Source organism: Geotrypetes seraphini, chromosome 18 (assembly GCF_902459505.1).
Source record: "Geotrypetes seraphini chromosome 18, aGeoSer1.1, whole genome shotgun sequence".
Taxonomy (NCBI): Eukaryota; Metazoa; Chordata; class Amphibia; order Gymnophiona; family Dermophiidae; genus Geotrypetes; species Geotrypetes seraphini.
The window spans coordinates 38,075,244-38,094,405 of NC_047101.1; the positions used below are offsets into that span (position 1 = coordinate 38,075,244).

General features: G+C 43.8%; 1 protein-coding gene across 3 annotated transcripts in view; it reads right to left on the minus strand.

The window, feature by feature from the left end:
- Positions 1-7,225: 7,225 nt before the first annotated feature.
- The window catches only part of SLU7 (SLU7 homolog, splicing factor), a 62,521-nt gene continuing 50,584 nt past the window's right edge, over positions 7,226-19,162 (minus strand). For 2 of the 3 annotated variants that reach the window (XM_033927358.1, XM_033927357.1), the window contains 4 exons: positions 19,035-19,139; positions 15,128-15,202; positions 10,215-10,319; positions 7,457-7,636 (listed from right to left, as the gene is read on the minus strand). In XM_033927358.1, the coding sequence (XP_033783249.1) occupies positions 7,457-7,636; positions 10,215-10,319; positions 15,128-15,202; positions 19,035-19,139 (465 nt within the window). Of the gene's footprint in view, positions 7,637-10,214; positions 10,320-15,127; positions 15,203-19,034; positions 19,140-19,162 lie in introns of all 3 variants that reach the window. The other variant, XM_033927356.1, reaches the window with a different exon arrangement.

The window sequence follows — 19,162 nt, forward strand, 5'->3', positions numbered from 1 at the left end:
TTACCCAAGATGGCAGCCTGATGCATCTGCGGAGGCGCTGTCGTGCCTTTAGTAAAGACCTTTCCTCACTTGCTAGATGGTTAAAAGAAAATCGAAAGTGCGGGTTTTCCCCAGATAAAACAGCTTCACAAACCAGCCTGAAGGACACCTTCGTGGACTGCAGCTCATGCACCCCACAACCAGAGGTATCCGCGGCTAGAGAGTACACACAAGCTGAGGCATGTGATTTCTCCTTCGAGGGCACTACTCTATCCCCAGAGGAGCAAAATCTGCCTAGCTGCCCCACTGCAACAGAGGAGTCGTTTCTCGACATGCCGGCTCAGGCTGGCCTCTCAGAGCGGGAGAACCAACCCGGGAAGGAGGAACTTTTACAATCACAGCAGGTGATGGTGAAATTAGAGCAAGCCCTTGAAGTTTCCCTGATCACTGAGGCGGCTCCAAGTACTTTGGGGGCTACAGGGACTTCTAGAACTGAGATTGTTCCATTACAAAGGCCTAAACTAAACTAAAACTTAACTTTATTTACCGGGTCTTCAACCAGAGGAAGCTCGACGCGGTTAACAAGAGGATTAGTTTTCAAAATAGCAAATAGAAAAGTTTTTAAACATTTACAAAAAGATTGGAAAGAGCTGGGACACCTCAAAATTAAAGGCCGAGATGGCAGATGAAGTGTAATGTAGAGAAATGTAAAGTCTTGCATGTAGGAAACAGAAACCCAAAGTACAGCTATACGATGGGAGGGTTGGTAATGGGTGAAAGTACCCTAGAAAGGGACCTGGGGGTAATAGTGGACGAGACAATGAAGCCGTCGGCACAGTGCGCAGCGGCCTCAAAGAAGGCAAATAGAATGCTAGGTATCATCAGTGGCGTACCTAGGGTATGTGGCACCCAGGGCCCATCATTTTTTGACACCCCCCCCACCCCCCCCCATTTAAAAAAATATTTTTTGTAATGACCATGAAACGGAATAAATGGTCAGAATAGAAACAGGCAGTGAAAATTTTCTTATATTCCAAACATAACATAAATTATGTCTGAATTGTCATGACATCAGAAGTACATATGGAGTAGTTGCAGGTGATGCTTGGGACAGTTCTGATTGTGTTAGTTCGGTTTTATGTGTTTTTTGAATAGAAGGGTTTTTATTTCTTTTTTGAAGGTTTTGTAGTCTGTGGTCGAGGTCAATAGGTTGTAGAGTTGGGGGTCGAGTGTTGCAGCTCGAATGGCTAGGAGGTTGTCGAACAGTTTTTTTCTTTTGACGTTTTTGGTTGGAGGGTGTGTGAATGGTGCGTGAGTTCTCCTATGTCTGTTTGAGGTGGATTGAATTATTTAGCTGAAGAAATTAGTTACCCCCTCATCCCACACACATTAATTCTCTTCCATTTTTGTTCCCAGAAAAAAAATACATTAAAATAAGAAGTGAAAACAAAGGCCCCTAAAGATGAGAACATAACATAAGAATAGCCTAACTGGGTCAGACCAATGGTCCATCATGCCCAGTAGCCCATTCTCATGGTGGTCAGTCCAGGTCGCTAATACCTGGCCAAAACCCAAAGAGTAGCACCATTCCATGCTACCGATCCAGGGCAAGCAGACGCTTCCCCCATGTCTTAATAACAGATTATGGACTTTTCCTCCAGGAATTTGTCCAAATCTTTCTTAAAACCAGCTACACTATCTGCTTTTACCATATCTTCTGGCCATGGTTTTTAACTATAATGGAGATATATCTTTAAGCACTCTCTGGGATTCAGAGAAGACATATATATCACAATGATTTTGCTACTCAGGGTCTTTTTAAAGAACTTTAATGTCTTCAGTTTACAGCAGTTGTGTCTTTTAGCCAATGTAGAAAACATGAGAAAGAAAAAAAAGACTCTAAAGTGACCACCAGAAAAAAATAATTCAGACGTTTCACACAGAAATAATAGGACATCTACCCATCTGTACATGTGTATATATTTATTTATTGTATTCATTCATTCAGTTTTTCAGCCCATCCTCCCAAAGGAGCTCAGAACAGGTTACAAATCAGGAACTCCAGCATTTTCCCTATCTATCCTGGCAGGCTCACAGTCTATCAAATGTACCTGGAGCAGCGGAGGATTAAGGGCTAGATTCATTAAGCAAACCGATCGTGGACCGATCGGTTTATGACCCAATTTCCCTCTGACCCAATCATCCTCCAATCCGCGCACACAAATGAGGGGGAACTGCATTCAAATGATGGCAAGCAGCGATTCACTAACAAAAAACCTGTAACACTGACTGGGCTGGCCGATCATAAACAAGCGACTCCTGAGGGCCCTATCCGACTGCCCTGCTCTCTGCCCTATTTTTCTGCTCTCTGCCCTGATCTCCTGCCTGCCCCGACTCTCCCACCCTTCCCTACAGTGCAAGCCTATGGTTTTAACCCATGGGCTTAAAGCAGGTTAAAACCACAGGCTTGGGAAGAAAAAAAAAAAAGAAATTTCCTGCTCTACCGAGCAGAGATGGTCTGCGCATGCTCAAGGATCACTGTTCAGTGATACGATTCAGTCTGTTGGGGGCATGATTCCGATTGCCCTCATTTGCATGAGGGCAATTCGTGAATCAGCCCCCCAGACACAGATCCGATCAATGCCCTTAGTGAATCTAGCCCTAAGTGACTTGCCCAGGGTCAGAACCCACAACCTCAGGGTGCTAAGGCTGTAGCTCTAGCCACAACACCACAAACCAAAACGAACCAATGAATTCAAATATAGCCTACCTAGATCTTTATGTACCCTTTGATATGTCCTGAAAGGCTGACATAGATAGGAAACCAAGTTATCTGGTGGGGAGGGAACACAATGGGCATTCTCCCCCTTTCTTCCTTTAGAAAGTAGACTAAAACCCAATAATTCTTCTTAAATTGGCTGAAATAGGAAAATAGTCTATGACTCCTTAGCCTCTCTTCCCTTTCTTTTTTTTTTTAACGGTTATACTATTTATTACTAAATACACAGTATACAGAACACAAGGCAACATGAGGTTGTAGAGGAACTAAACATGTAGTGTGCTTGGATATCTACATAAGATATATCAGGAAGCTGCATTAGGTGTGTGGAGGGTAGAGTCCTCCAGCAGATGTAACAGCAGCTCATGAATAGGTTTGCAGACACAGGAATATCCATGGCGGGTGAGATGAAGGTAGTCATACATGTTGTGATGGCTGATGGTGCCTTCTGAATGCACAAAGCCTGGGTCCACATCAAGGAATTGAGCCCGGGGCAACAAAGGAAGAGAGGATGACAAGATCTCATTCACCTTCTTATTTCTTCTCTTTCTTTCTAATTTTGCAACTCAACTGATAGTCTAGAGTAGGAAGAGGGAAGGCCACAGAAGACCAAAGACCCTTTGCTTTTTTGCTAAACAGCGCCATGCTGGATAGTAAAGGCTCTGGTTTTGCTCACAGTAAACCTGACGTCTATCATAACTAGGACACCTTGGTGCATTTGAGAGCGCATTACATAGGCTTTGGCCAGCCCCAAACCACTCCAGTTATACTTATCTTGAAAAATAACACATACACACAACAGTACAAGACTTACAAATAGTAACTGTAGAAGAATTTAAAGCATCAAATGCTACTTATAATACATTAAAAGCAGAGGGCCTGTTACTGCCTACAGCAGTGTTTTTCAGGGTAAGGCGCAGGGGCAAGTGGCAGCCCCAATCAATTAAGTTCAGTTTTCTGCCTCGTTTCACTAACACCCCCACCCACGAACATATAACACCATTCTCTAATGATTGTGAGAACAGTGTATTGCTTGGTGCAAACTTAAACCCGCATGGTGCCGAAGAAAAACTGAACAATTAATTCTGAATCAAGCAACACAGAACTGTTGTGGCTATTTTGGGACAGAGAAGGTTGAGCAGAGGCAGATTAAATGAGGGGAAAAGCCAGCTTAGAGGGTATGGGAGAGGCAGTGGAAGTTAAGACTGGACAGGCTAGAACTAGGGGAGGGGGGAAGAATAGTGAGGTGGGGGAAGAGCAAGAACTGGAGAAAAAGTACTTATAAGGGAGGAGAGTGAATATGGATATGGGAGCGCAGACTGCTTTAGTTGCTCTGGATCTGCTTTGTAATTGGAGAGGGGCCACTACCCACCTTCACTCTTTGCCCAGTGTGCTGGTCATTTTGTCTTATGATGGGCTTGTTTCTTACATTAAAATATTTTTTTTTTTTTTTACACAGGCAGAAGGAGTGTCACCGAGTGGTTAGAAAAGCAAAAAGAGAATACGAAGAGAAACTGGCAGAGGAAGCAACAAACTTCAAGTCGTTCTTCAGATACGTCAAGGGGAAGCAACCGGCAAGAGAAGAAGTGGGACCATTGGATGATGGAGACAGAAAGGGAGTAGTAAAAGAAGAGAAAGAAATAGCTGACAGGCTAAATGAGTTCTTCACGTCAGTCTTCACGATGGAGAATACAACCAACATTCTGGAACCCGAAGAGATCACAATAGGAGACCAAGATGATAAGCTGGTCAATTTCGAGGTAAGCCAAGAAGATGTACTCAGGCAGATAGACAGACTAAAGAGCGACAAATCGCCAGGTCCGGACGGCATTCACCCAAGGGTACTCAAAGAACTAAAAAACGAAATAGCGGAGCCACTTCGACAGATATACAACCTATCCTTAAAAACTGGAGAGATCCCGGAGGATTGGAAAATAGCAAATGTCACGCCCATCTTCAAGAAGGGCTCAAGGGGCGACCCAGGAAACTACAGGCCGGTGAGCCTGACCTCAGTCCCGGGAAAGATGATGGAGGCACTGATTAAAGACAGCATCTGTGAACACACCGAACAAAATGGGCAGCTAAAACCGAGTCAACATGGCTTCTGCAAGGGCAGGTCATGCCTCACAAACTTATTGTACTTCTTTGAGGGGGTGAACAGCCAGGTGGATAAAGGGGAATCCATAGACATCATTTACCTTGACTTCCAAAAAGCCTTCGACAAGGTACCACACGAGAGACTGCTTAAGAAGATATGGAACCACGGGGTGCAAGGGGAGGTCCACCGATGGATCAAAAACTGGCTGGCAAACAGGAAGCAGAGGGTTGGCGTAAAGGGCCATTACTCGGACTGGAAAGGGGTCACGAGCGGAGTTCCGCAGGGGTCGGTGCTAGGACCGCTCCTGTTCAATATCTACATAAACGACCTAGAGGTGGGAACCAAGTGTGAGGTCATTAAATTTGCAGATGACACCAAACTATACAGCAGGGCTCAAACCAGGGAAGACTGCGAAGATTTCCAAAAGGATCTAACGCAGCTGGAAAAGTGGGCCGAAAAATGGCAAATGAGCTTCAACATAGGGAAATGCAAGGTCATGCACGTGGAGAAAAAGAACCCGATGTTCACATACAAAATGGGGGGAACACCACTAGGGGTCAGTAACCTGGAGAGAGACCTGGGAGTGATGGTAGACGCAACACTGAAGGCATCGGCGCAGTGCGCCACAGCCTCAAAGAAAGCAAACATAATGTTGGATATCATTAAGAAGGGTATTACGACCAGGACGAAGGAAGTCATCATGCCGCTGTATCGTGCAATGGTGCGGCCGCATCTGGAGTACTGTGTCCAGTACTGGTCGCCGTACCTCAAGAAGGACATGGCAGTACTTGAGGGAGTACAGAGAAGAGCAACTAAACTGATAAAGGGAATGGAAAATCTCCCATATACCGACAGATTGAAGCAGTTGGGACTTTTCTCCCTGGAAAAGCGGAGACTTAGAGGAGACATGATAGAAACCTTCAAGATCCTGAAGGGCATAGAAAAAGTAGACAGGGACAGATTTTTCAAATTATGGGGCACCACAAGTACAAGGGGGCACTCGGAGAAATTGAAAGGGGACAGGTTTAGAACAAACGCTAGGAAGTTCTTTTTCACTCAGAGGGTGGTGGATACATGGAACGCGCTCACAGAGGCTATTGTAGACAAGAAAACATTAAATGGTTTCTAAGAAGGTTTGGATAGATTCCTAGAAGAAAAAGGGATTGAAGGGTATAGATAGATATAGACCACTAATCAGGCAATGGGCCTGATGGGCCGCCGCGGGAGCGGACCGCTGGGCACGATGGACCTATGGTCTGCCTCAGCGGAGGCAACTTCTTATGTTCTGGGTCACCAGGCCGCGCAGTGGTATAAAACATTATCTGGCTATTTAAATAAAAAACCAAGGACTGTACTTAGAGATATTTGGAGCATTGAGATTAAGCATAAAATTAATGCATCTCAATGGCCACGTATTTGGTCTTGGAGGATAAGATGTACATTGTCTGCATCTATGAGGCAAACATGGTTTTTCCTGTTGCATAGAGCACTCTAGACCCCTGTTCGTTTACAAAAATTGGATTGCTCTAAGTCTAATAGATGTTGGCATTGTCATCTTGAGGCTGGAACCCTAGATCATTTATTATTTTATTGTCCTCTTATTAATAATTTTTGGAAATTGATTTGGGGACAAATAAATTGTTTGTTAGAGAATTATGTGGCCCTGTCATATGACACAGTTTTGTTTGGGATGTCTGAGGGCCAAAAGTCAAATCTCCTCGAATAATAATAAGCTGTTAATGATTTTAACAGGAGTTGCCATCCAACAAATAACATACAATTGGAAAGACTACAGGGGGTTGAATTACTGTTTCTGGTGGAGTTCGGTGTGTCATGTGTATGAAATGGAAAAAACATTGGCGATTAAGAGAGGATATTATAAGAAATTTAAAGATGTGTGGGAGACCATTAATTGATTACTATAATAAATAAATGAATTTATCCCCATTTAGTATGTATAGGGTGGGAGGGTGGATGGGTGGGTTTTATGACATTAGGATGAGTAGTTACAAAAATATTTGGAAAGGGAGGGAGGGGAGGTAATTTATGGTATAAGATAATTGAAAAGTTTCAAGTGAAGAATGTATAGTATGACTTGATTTATTGTACACTTGTTTGTATAATGTAAAAAGGAATAAAGATATTTAAAAAAAAAACACACACATTTTTTTTTACCAAAGTAGTCCCCACTGAAAAAAAGTGAAGATCACTGGCCCAGACACTCCTGGCTTATCTTTGCTATTTTTCTGGATGTAACAATTAAATGCTATGGTATCTATTGGCTCCCCTATGATGACTAAACTCTGCAATTTGAATGTGGATGGGTGACTGCAAATATCAAATTGCTGAACTGCTTGGAACACATTTACTTCCCCATAACAAAGAATAAATAACTGCTTTATTCTGAGATCTCATCAGGCTGTGGAATATTTAGTTTTCATTGTAAAAAGTAGTTCCATCTCTGCAATGATTCCAAAATAACTTATCAACTGGTAGAGAATGCGAGACTTCACATTTGTCCCCAATATTGCCTTTCAAAGTCTACACTCAAAAGCGCATTGGTAAGGTCCATCAGTAGTTCAGGCCTCATGTAAATAAAATTACTGTCCAAGAAAAGAGGCCATGGGATCATCCGGCCTCTGGCGTTTCATTCTGTACGCTTCCATTTCCTCCTCAGTGGGCTCCCGGCTCTCATACATGCTATTGTACGCTCGCTTCCTCTCATCTAACTGCATGATCTCTTGAACATGTTTGAGACGAGCTTCCTCTGCATTTAGTGCCTGAAATAAAAGTCATAAGGTTATAAAGAACTGGAGATGAAGGTTAGACATTATTTTACACCAAGTGGAGGATTTCAATGTACTATCCTCAACCATCTCTTCTCTAAGCTGAATAGCCCTAACCTCTTTTAAAGCCAACAGTAAACCAAATCTCTTGGAGCAAATGAAGACTAGATTCATGTTAATATTTACATACTGCAAAACCCAGAAACTAATGTGGGATTTTTATTGCTCACATTTTCCAAATCCTTACTCTCTGCCTAATGGATTACCATATAATGGGGGGTGAGGCAGGGGTGAAGTGACTTGCCCAAGGTCACAAGCAGTGTTGGTAGAATTTGAACCCTGGCTTCCTCAATTCTTAGTCTACTATGCTAATCAATTAGGTTATTCCTCAATTCCTATTAATAAAGATGTCACTGTCCATTTTAACATGGAAGGCAAAGAGCGATCATAAAGAGCCTTAGAAAACTGCCGGGTTTATTCAATTCTAAAATTTTTGATTCAGAGACTCCATTAAATATTGTACCATTAAAGACTTAAGGGCTTAAGAGTCTGGTCCAGTCCTCTGTCAATTAACTGTAAATTGAACAGCCCTAACTAAGCAGCATAAGGTGGCACTCTGAAAATAAATACAATAAAAGGAATTATAAAAAAACATTTGTCTTGCTCAATTCCAACTCTCCCCCACTACTACCACATATACATAAATGATGCCTCATGATAAGAACAAAGTGCTTAGATTCTGGAAGAAGCCCCATGGTTTGAAGTTCCTGTTCAAGGGCTCTCACCACAGACAAGATTTACACAGGAGAGGGTGGGAGGACTAAAATATACATGCAAAACTCCCCTGTAATTGTGAATAAAGGCTCACACTGCTGTATCCCAAATAAAACTGGTTCAATTTAAAATGAAAACCCAGAGAATTAGGAAGAAACTGCTGAGCCAAAACATTTTTAAAAGCCTTTTTGGCAGGGGTGGAGATTTTCTAGGAACAGATTTACAAACTAGTAAAAGTAAAAAGCCAATGGAAAAAATGGATAAGGCTGGTCAACTCCGAGACCCAATGTTCTGGTTTCTAAACCCAATACTACAACTTAAGGCAACATTTCAACACGATGTATTCAAAACACACAGGTTTAAGAATACCGTATATACTCGAATATAAACAGGGATTTTGGGGCCAAAAAATTGGCCCAAAAAGGGGGGTTCCGGTTTATATTCGGGTCAGCACCCCCTCTCAGAAATACTACAGGCCACCGCCAGGCTGTGCACCCTGTCCCCCCCCTCTCTGCCCTGTGCTTGTATCTCCTTGGTCGGTGGTGGCTGCCCCGAGATCGGGTTTCTTCAGCTGCAGAGTGGCACTGAGCAGGATCGCACTTTGGCACCCCTGCTCGGTGCTGAGCGGAAGCAAGTCAAGAAGCCGCTCAGCACCGAGCAGGAGCACCAAAGCGTACTCCTTCTCGGTGCTGCTCAGTGGCTGAAGAAACCCGATCTCGCAAGAGCCACCACCAACCAGGTTAGCAGCAAGGCAGGAGTACGGAAAGCTCACTCCTGCCCGCTGCACCTCTAGACCACCAGGGATTGGCAGAGGAGATATGAAGACAGGGCAGGAAGGGGAGACAGGGTGCAGCCCCCTTCCCTCCCTCCCTCTGTCAGGCTCTGCACCAAGCTCCCCCCCTTCCCTCCCTCCCCCCTCCCTTTTCAGACTCTGCACCCAGCCTCCCTCCCTCTCCTTTCAGCTCCGAAGCAGTTTGGAAAGACGCTATAACCGTGATCTTGTTTGCAGGCTGGTCTTCAAAGGTAAACGGTGCGGGGAGGCCAGGGGGGGAATCCGGACATCAGGGGAGAGAAACTGGACGCCAGGAGGGAGAAAGCTGGATAGCAGCATTTCCCGACTGACCCTCCCCCCTCGCTCTCTAAAGGAGGTGTGGAAGCGGCCAGCCAGCAAGAGCAGCGCTGCCGCTCCTGCTTTAAGGGGCAAGGGGGGAGGGTCAGCCAAATCGGGAAGCCGATTTTTTGGGGGTTTGAATCGATTCGAATTGATTCACCTGAAGTGAATCGGTGAATCGATTCGAATTGTGAATCGGGCAGCACTAGTCTCGACATATTCAGATCGACTTACATTCGAGTATATATACCTTTTGGTGAGAAGGTTAATTCTATTTTTTGAGCTGGCAGTTTCCTTCTACTCTTTTCGATTTCAAGCTCAAACCAGAGACAGTCCCTGATGGATTATATTGTCATTAAATCTACCACCCCACCTGCAACTAAACCTGAGCAGTAGTAAATAAAGGCTCATGGCTCCAGAGTTCCAATATGGGCTGCTTCCAATTCAGCAAGAGGTTAAAGGAGTAGGAGGAAACATAACAGAAAGCATCCTTAACTTAAAAGATTATGCTGTTGGAATACTACTTATAATGATTTGTACTGCTGAAAAGCTCTCCTGCCTAGAAAAGTGAAATCGAGAGCAGAAAATAAGTAAAGAAAGCTGCTGGTCAAATTGCTGAAATCTATTCCAAAACAATATCAGGCTGTATCGCTGAGAAGTGGTGCATCAGCAAAGTGCACTGCCTACCTTCTTCAGCTTCTCTTGCCTCTTCTTGTCTTCGTCCTCACTCTCAGAACCTGTGCTCTTCTTGTGCTTCTTCTTCTTCTTCTTTTTCAGTTTGTCCTGATGCAACTGTAATGTGAAACAATCATGTGAAAACAGAACTCATGTAAGAAAATATTGTGAAAAAAAATCCATAATCTTTTCCAGTATGAACTAAAAAACAAACTAACCATCAATTACTACTTGGGTGCATGTGTATGGTGCTCTGGTGACCAATCTGGACAGCTCAAACCACAAACGGCACCATCATTATTATTTTGTAAAGTACTACCAGATTTACACAGTGTTATACAGATTCATGTAATAGCGAATTTGGATTTAGGTCACACCTTTTTCAGTAGTAGCTCAAGTCATGTTACAGCTAGGTAAAGTATTTTCCTGCTTCTTGAATATTAAAATACTAGGACAGACCAAAAAGTCCATCTAACCCAGGGGTCTCAAAGTCCCTCCTTGAGGGCCGCAATCCAGTCGGGTTTTCAGGATTTCCCTAATGAATATGCATGAGATCTATGTGCATGCACTGCTTTCAATGCATATTCATTGGGGAAATCCTGAAAACCCGACTGGATTGCGGCCCTCAAGGAGGGACTTTGAGATCCCTGATCTAACCCAATATCCTGTTTCCAATGGTAACCAATCCAGGTCACAAGTACTTGGCAGGATTCCAAAAGAGTAAACACATTCCAAGCTGTTTATCCTAGGAATATGCAGTGGATCTTCTTCAAGTCCACCCTAACAACAGTTTATGGACTTTTCTTCTAGAACTTGTCCAAAGCTCTGTGGGGTGTTTTGTGTTTTTTTTTGGTTGTTTGTTTGTTTTTTTTAACCCTGCTATGCTAATTACTTTTACCATATTTGCTGGCAATGAATTCAAAAGTTTAATTATATATCGACTGAAGAAATATTTTCTCCAATTTGTTTTACATGTATTAAGTGAAATGGAATGGGTTGCATGAATTGATTGCTTACTCTTTTCACATACAAGGACTAGAGGGCACACTGAAGTTACTCATTTTATAATGTATCATCCTTAGGCATCTCTTTTCTAAGCTGAACAGCCCTAACCTCTTTAGTCTTTTCTCACTGAAGAGTTGTTCCAATCCCTCTATCATTTTTTTACCCTTCTCTAATTCAGCTTTATCTTGCTTAAGCTGCAATATTTACTTTCTTGGACACACACTAAGTAGAAAATTTCAATTCATCATTAGTGATGATACCAAGATCTTTTTCCTGGATAATGACCCCTAATGTGGAATATTGCACATGTAGCTATAGTCTTTCCCACTTTGCACTTGCTCACATTAAATGTCACTTGCCATTTGGATTTAAAAAAAAGACACTTTTACAAAAAAAGAAGTACATCTTTTTTGTGAAAGTGTTTTTTTTTAAATCTATTGGGTTTTCACAATATACAAGTTTTTTTGACTTGCCATTTGGATGCCTGGCTCCTAGTCTCATAAAGTCTTCTTGCAGTCCCCATCATTTAACAACTTTGAATAATTCTTGTTATCATCAAAATTTAATCACCTCACTCATTATTCCCATTTCCAGGTCATTTATAAATATGTTAAAAAGCAGCAATACCAGAACTCCACTAGTCACCCTGCTCCACTGAGAATATTTATCATTTAACCAGTTCTCAATTCACAATAGGACACTGCCTCCAAACACATGACTTTTTAAGTTCCTTAGGAATCTGTAATGAGATTCTTTGCCAAATGCTTTCTGAAAATTCAGATACACCGTATTAACCATCTCACCCTTATCCACATGTTTAGTTGCACCTTCAAAAACATGTAGCACATTGGTGAGGGAAGAATTCCTTTGACTACATTCATGTTGGTTTTCTCTCATTAGACCATGCCTCTGTACATGTTCAGTGATTTTATTCTTTGTAATAGTCTCTCCCATTTTGCCCAGAACCAGTAACAGGCTCACTTAGTCTATAGTCTCCCAGGGCATCTTAGAACCTTTTTTAAGATTAGCATTACATTGGCCACCCTCCAATCTTCAGGTACCATACTCGATTTTAAGAGACAGAAAAACAAGTAACAAAATAAAACATATGGAATGTGGGTTTTGGGTTAAAGTAGTGGAATAAGCTGCAAAGAATCTCAGAACCAGGATAGTTGGTCAAGTCCAGCTGAAGATGAGGCCTGGCCAATTACATCTTTCTGCAGGAAATCCTTGCCCATGAAAAGCAAAGATACCTGTAGCAGTTGTTCTCTGAGGATAGCAGGCACATATTCTCATATGTGGGTGACATCACATACCAGTGCCTTCCCATCCGATGTTGGCTCACAAGACCATCAGTTCAGTAAAAATAACTAAGACGCCAACTAGGGAGGTTATAAGAATATATGCCTGCTTGCCCTCAGATAAAGTTTGAGTACAATTTTCCCAATAAGAGGTATCAGAGGAAATGCATAGATGAATCTGTCCCCCCCAATAAATAAGGAAGGTATCAGACGAAATTAGATTGGTGATATAGAGTCTAGAGCAGAATACAAAGTTCGTTGTTATGTGTTGGGGGGACGATGACACATAAAGAGATCTATGTCTGGTGTTCCCCATGTGGAGAAAATCTGACATAAGATGATTGTGCTGAGAGACCATTCATGTGACTGAAGAAGTCAGCTCAATTTGTCTGCCAAGACATTGTGTTTCCTCCCTAAGTAAAGCACTCTAAAAATATGCCATGAGCATTTGCCCAATTCCAAATATGGATTGCTTCCATGCAAAGGAGGTGAGAACCATTGCCCCCCTTGTTTATTGAGATAGAGCATGGCAACTTGGTTATCTGTACAAACAAGGACTACTTGATGAAGGAGATGGTTCTGAAATATTTTTAGAACATTGCCTATTGCTCATAGTTCAAGAAGATGGATATGGAGGGTCTGTTCGTGGTAAGAGACCACACTCCCTGAGTGTGGAGACCATCTAGATGAGCTCTCCAGGCAAGCATTGAAGCATCTGTGGTTATAAATTGTTGATGGCGAGGGGGGAGCTGGAAGGGGAGACTTCGAGTGAGATTGTGAAGAACTATCCATCACTGGAGAGAGTGATGCGAGGTCTGAAGTGATTTGAATTGAAGCAGAAAGATATCCCATGGTTTGAGACTATTAAACTGATAGGGTCCACTGTAGGACTCTTGAGGTGAAGATGAGAAAATGGAGTGACGTGTACCATCAATACCATATGACCCAGAAGGCATAACAGTTGACAAACATAAGAACATAAGCATTGCCTCTGCCGGGTCAGACCAGGGGTCCATCATGCCCAGCAGTCCGCTCCCGCGGTGGCCCCCCAGGTTCGTGACCTGTAAGTCCTTACCTAAAATCTTTATTCCCTATTTATTAGTACCTGTATAGTTACCCTCTATCTGTACCCTTCCATCCCCTTCTCCTTCAGGAAGTCATCCAATACCTTTTTGAAGCCCAATATTGTACTCTGCCCTATCACCTCCACTGGGAGTGCATTCCAGGTGTCCACAACCCTCTGAGTGAAGAAGAACTTCCTAGCATTCGTTTTGAATCTGTCTCCCTTCAATTTTTCTGAATGCCCTCGTTTTTGTTGGCCCTGTTAGTCTGAAGAATCTGTTCTTCTCCATCTATCATGTCCCCTCTAAGTCTCCGCTTCTCCAGGGTAAAGAGCCCCAGCTTCTCCAACCTTTCAGCATATGAAACGTTTTCCATGCCCTTAATCATCCTTGTTGCTCTTCTCTGGACCCTCTCGAGTATTGCCATATCCTTCTTGAGGTAGGGTGACCAGTATTAGACACAGTACTCCAGATGTGGGCGCACCGTCGCTCGATACAGCGGTAGAATAACCTCCTTCGTTCTGGTAGCGATACCCTTTTTGATTATGCTCAAACATTCTGTTCGCTTTCTTTGAGGCCGCTGCACATTGCGCCGCCGGTTTCATTGTTTTGTACACCAAAACCCTCAGGTCTTTTTCTAGGCAGCCTTCCCCCAGCAGAAGTGCACTGTAAGGTGGAGACTTGTGATACAGGTGAAAGGTTGTCTACTTTGTTTCAATAGAAAAGCTCAACCCTGAGTACTATCAAGAGCCCTGATGAACTTCAGCACCCAAGATGGGTGCAGATGTGACATTTGGTAGTCGATGGCAAACCCAGCATCTCATTTTCCCTCCCTTATCCCCAACCCTAGCAGCTCTCCTCGCTTCTGGGCCACTGCCAACACCCAAATATTTTTCTCCTGTGTTGACCCCAAGTTTAAAGAAGAGTGAGCACTGCATGGATACAGTAACTGTGCCCAACCTCCTCCTCCAACAAAAGTCTGCTTGAGAGGTGTGTGAAACACAGCAACATTTTAAGTATGGGCCTGTGCTTGCAGGGCTCATGCAGCCTTTAAGCTTGGAATCAGCACAGGAGTAGGTTAAGTGGGAGGGGAAAGGCTTCTGCATATACCAGAAGTGTACTGCCACCTTCTTCCTCCCCCCCCAAAAAAAAAAACCCCAAACAAAAAAGGTCTCCCCAAACATTCTGGCACCCAAACAAAAAAATCCCCCCCAAACATTCCGGCACCCTAGGCCGATGCCTAGTTTGCACAGTGGCTTAAAGGCATACTAGTGCTCGGTTCTGAATGCGCAGACTGTACTCTCACCAGAAAGAGGACTGCTGTGTATAAATAGTAGGGGAGGAGTGGACCCCAACTAACTGCAAAATTACAGCTTATGGCACCACAGTTTCAGAAGTATACTTCCCAGTTATGAAATCACCAACTAAAAAGGGTAGGGGCACTTCCCAACTTGGTGAAAAGCCCAGATATGATGGAAAGTAAAGAGGCCTGAAAAGAAAACGTGCACAAAAACTGTTTTTGCTAGGAGACATGAATGCTTCTGTTTAAACCACATACCTCCATTAGAGTTTTTGTCTTGGTCATAATCTCTTCTCCCTCTGGTTGCATATCAGCTTGACCTGCATCTGTGTTCTGTTTAATAATGAAGGAAGAGTGTGATTTCTTTTTTAGTATCATAGTACTCTACTGTACTTACGCCAATACGTCATTCCTGCTAAGAAATGGATGCATGAAAAAAAAACCAATAAAGGCAGAAGCTTTCATGTTACATTTTTATCTCGCATCCAGTGACATCTGAGCCCAGCATTCTGCCCAAAATAAGGGCTAAGCACGCGCATAACTTAAAGTTACCCAGGCAGACACTATTGTCCCATGGTTACAAGCTTTCTTGTATGCTGAAATCTCTTTTTGAAAAACAATGGGTGCATTACAAAGCAGGTGCATTTACTAAATACTTTAAGGTGCCAGCCCCCTACTTTCAATGCAAAATACCATAAACATTCCCCTCTGAAAAGTGCTTGCAAGCCCACAAATACAAAATACCAAAAGCCTCCAAGATCTCTGCTAAATTCAAAAATCAGGCTCCTATGGAATTCATGTTTCTCAGAAAATAAAATGAAAACATGTGCACAACTGATACTTACAGAGTTATAATGGGATCAAAACTAGAACAGGTTAGAAAATATAGTATCAATGGATGAAACTGCAATGTGGTTTGCTTAAAAAGCTGCTTTGTAAAGACATTATGGTACACATATGCATGCATGATGTGCACCAAGCTCTATGAATGTGACGCTACTCAAATGACTGGTAAATTAATTAAATTCAACCTCATGGCAGGGCCTGATTACATAAATAAGGTGAGAAAAGGAGAAATTAGGTTCTTACCTGCTAATTTACTTTCTTTTATCTTCTCCAGACCGAGGGAGGTTAATCTTTACGAGTGGGTATACAGTACTCCCCCGATATTCGCAGGGCTTCTGTTCCAGGAACCCCCACAAATCTTGAAAAACCGTGAATACGGTTTTTCATGGGGGAGCCTGAAGAGGGCAGCGGGATAGCAGCCAGAGCACCGCAAGTGCAGGAAATCACTCGCGGTATGCTCCGACCGCCTCTTCCTGCACTAAGTCGGGCCTTATCCAATCAGGAGCTGCTTTGACACGCAGCTCCTGATTGGTACGCCGTGCAGCCACTCCAAAGGCCATAGACTTAGCTGAGGTCCTCACCAAATCATAAAGAGCATCCAAGAGGAACGAGGCAGCCATCTCAAGGACCAGTCATCAGACTCACGATCCAGGACACACTCAGCCCACCGAAACACAGCGCGAGCCACCAGCCCCAGCCCCCCTCCACACAAATAGCCGCCTGGACCCCTAATGCAGAGACATCAAAATTCTGTTTAAGAATGGTCTCCAACTTACTCTCCTCAGTGTCCCGTAAGGCAGAGCCGCCCTCAAAAGGCAAGGTATGCCGCTTAGGAATCGCTGAGACCACCATGTCCACCACTGGTGACTTTAAAGTAGCACGATATCCTTCCAGGATGGGATTAAACGAGCCATGGCGCGCGCCAACCGAAACGACGCCTCCGGCGTATTCCACTGCGCCAGTACAATATCCCAAATATTCTGATGTATAGGAAAAGAGCGGGAAATAGTACAGATCCCCTAAGCAGAGGGTCCCACACATGCGGGTCTCCGCCGTGTCGCCTCTTCAAAACACAGCACCGAGGAGACCTGCTGAATCAGGTCTGGTAGCTTATCCATCTGAAAAAGTTGCACCACAGACGCCTCTTCGCCGGAAGGCGGGAGACCCGACAACCCGCCGCCACCGGACCGTCTCCTCGAGAGGAACCTGGAAATCCTCAAAAGGGTCCAGGTCCTCATCCAGGCCGACATGCTCCTCAGACCACAAATCCTCATCCCAAGCTACCCGTGGGTGCTTGGACGAGGGAGGAGGAGGAAGGGATGCCAAAGAAGAAAAGGGAGGCAAAGCTATAGGGAGTGTGGAGGAAACCTCCCCCCGAAACCCCCTGGGTGCACACGGGACCCTCAGCCGCCTGAAAATAGGCTCAGCACAAAGAAAAAAATCAAATTGGGGGAAAAAACTCTGGGGGTCCCAAGGGACTCCCTGCCACAGCAGGGGACCCAGCAGAAACCTGCCCCTGCTTTTCCAATACAGGGGGAAGGTCACCTGAGTTTGCAGACAAAATGGAGGGGCCAGACTGAAAAAATGGCGAAGTTCCCACCAAAAACAACCCCTCTTGTTCCTGTAGTGGCTGAGAAGCCTGAACAGTCCCATCCGCTAAAGCAGGCAAGTCGGCATCAGCTGTTAAAAAAATCAGCTTAGAGGGAATCCTTTTTACCCTGACCGTCGGCGGTCAAGGGAATCCCTCTGTGGGCGGTGGAAGAAGACCATGTCTCCCCACTGCTTCCTGCCGACTCGCGAGGCACCATCGGCGGGGAGCTCTGGACGCCTGCAGCCGCTGCCGATGGAGCTCCTCCACCACATCGGCCTGAACACTGCTTGCACAGGCCGGCCACAAGTGCCTCACGTCTGGAGCACAATGAGCATTTTTTCCCCTGAGAAGTGCTCATTGCTCCATACGTGACCTAGCTAGATTTAAAGTGCCGGTTAGTGCAAAAATACAGAAAAATACAGTAAATTTAAAGGGAAACAACCCTTCAGACCGGCACTATCTCAGGATTTTTTTTTTTTTAACAGAACAGACTCCACAGACTCTCAAAGCAGTATGCCTTGCTTGATTTAGGGGCAAGGCTTACTGCTGAGGCTCCTCTAAAAAAATGTGGGGAGGTGGAGGTAATGGGGGAGGGACCCCGATCGAGATCCACCGGGTTTGACACCCTCGAGGTTGGAGGACCCCCAAACTGGGCCCACCCAAGTTCAATCTGGCCCAAAAAACAGGGACTAGAAACCCCTAAACAAATTCCAACAGCCCTACCAAGGGAGATGGGTACAGCTCACTCAACACCTGCTGGAGACTAAAAGAAGACTGATAGGAATAGGGGAAGGTATCTCTTATGTATTATTCTACAGTTTTGTTTCAGTCTCCACCTGTTGGTCATGACTGGGATATATACCCACTCGTAAAGATTAACCTCTACCGGTCTGGAGAGTGCTAAAGAATTGTCCCTTACAATAGTAAAACCATACAGTAAATAAATTTTAGAAACAAATAGGTTTAAACAAGCTACATTTTCCATTTTTACCTTTTGGAAATCTGGGCCTTCCCATAACCGTTTGAATCAGTAATTTAGGGAAGTAGCATAATAAAGACATGAATGTATTTGCTTAAGTAAGAATTTAATTTGGGGAAATGTGTGGTCTGATTACCATATTCCAAATGCTTGAGAAAGGCAAGAGATTGGATATTTTTGGGGATTGTAAGAACACTTGGGGGCAGATTCTGCAATCGGCACCGTAACTGGCGGCCGCCTACAAAAACAGTGCCATTTGCAGAATTGAGGCTCCTGTTAAAGGTAGGATCCAGTAATGTAGATAAGGGTTTTAATAGCCTACATTACCAGTGCCTACCTTTGATGGAGAACCACGCCTAATGGCGCCTAAGGTCATTTCCGGTCCAAACAACGCCTACTATGACCTCAGTAGATACGATTTGGGCACCCTTTTTGTAGGTGCCTATGAGCGTCTATTTTTTTTTAACGAGATTTTATTTGGTTTTTAATCAGCGCAGTATTAATGTGGTGATTAAACCAATTAAAACAATTAACTTAGGTGGAGGTAGGTGCCTACTGCCACCTAACTTACGGTGCCATTTGTAGAATCTGCCCCTTGATGTCCATGTGTTGTGAACTCTAATCTGAATGCTGTAACTTTAGTTAAGAAATACAAAGTATAAAAAAATGGCTTCCATAGAATATCAGAACTCCAAATCTTGAATGTTGCTTCAGAGTGAAATTTTGCATTTTCAAATGTGAAGACTCACAGATATTTCTTTTCCAGCTTCTCCAGTACAGTAAGAAGACTTGATAAAGGAGTGGCAGCACTTGTATCCCCACTTGCCTTCCTTCCAATAGGAACCCCAAATACACTGCAAAAGGAAAAGATACAGAT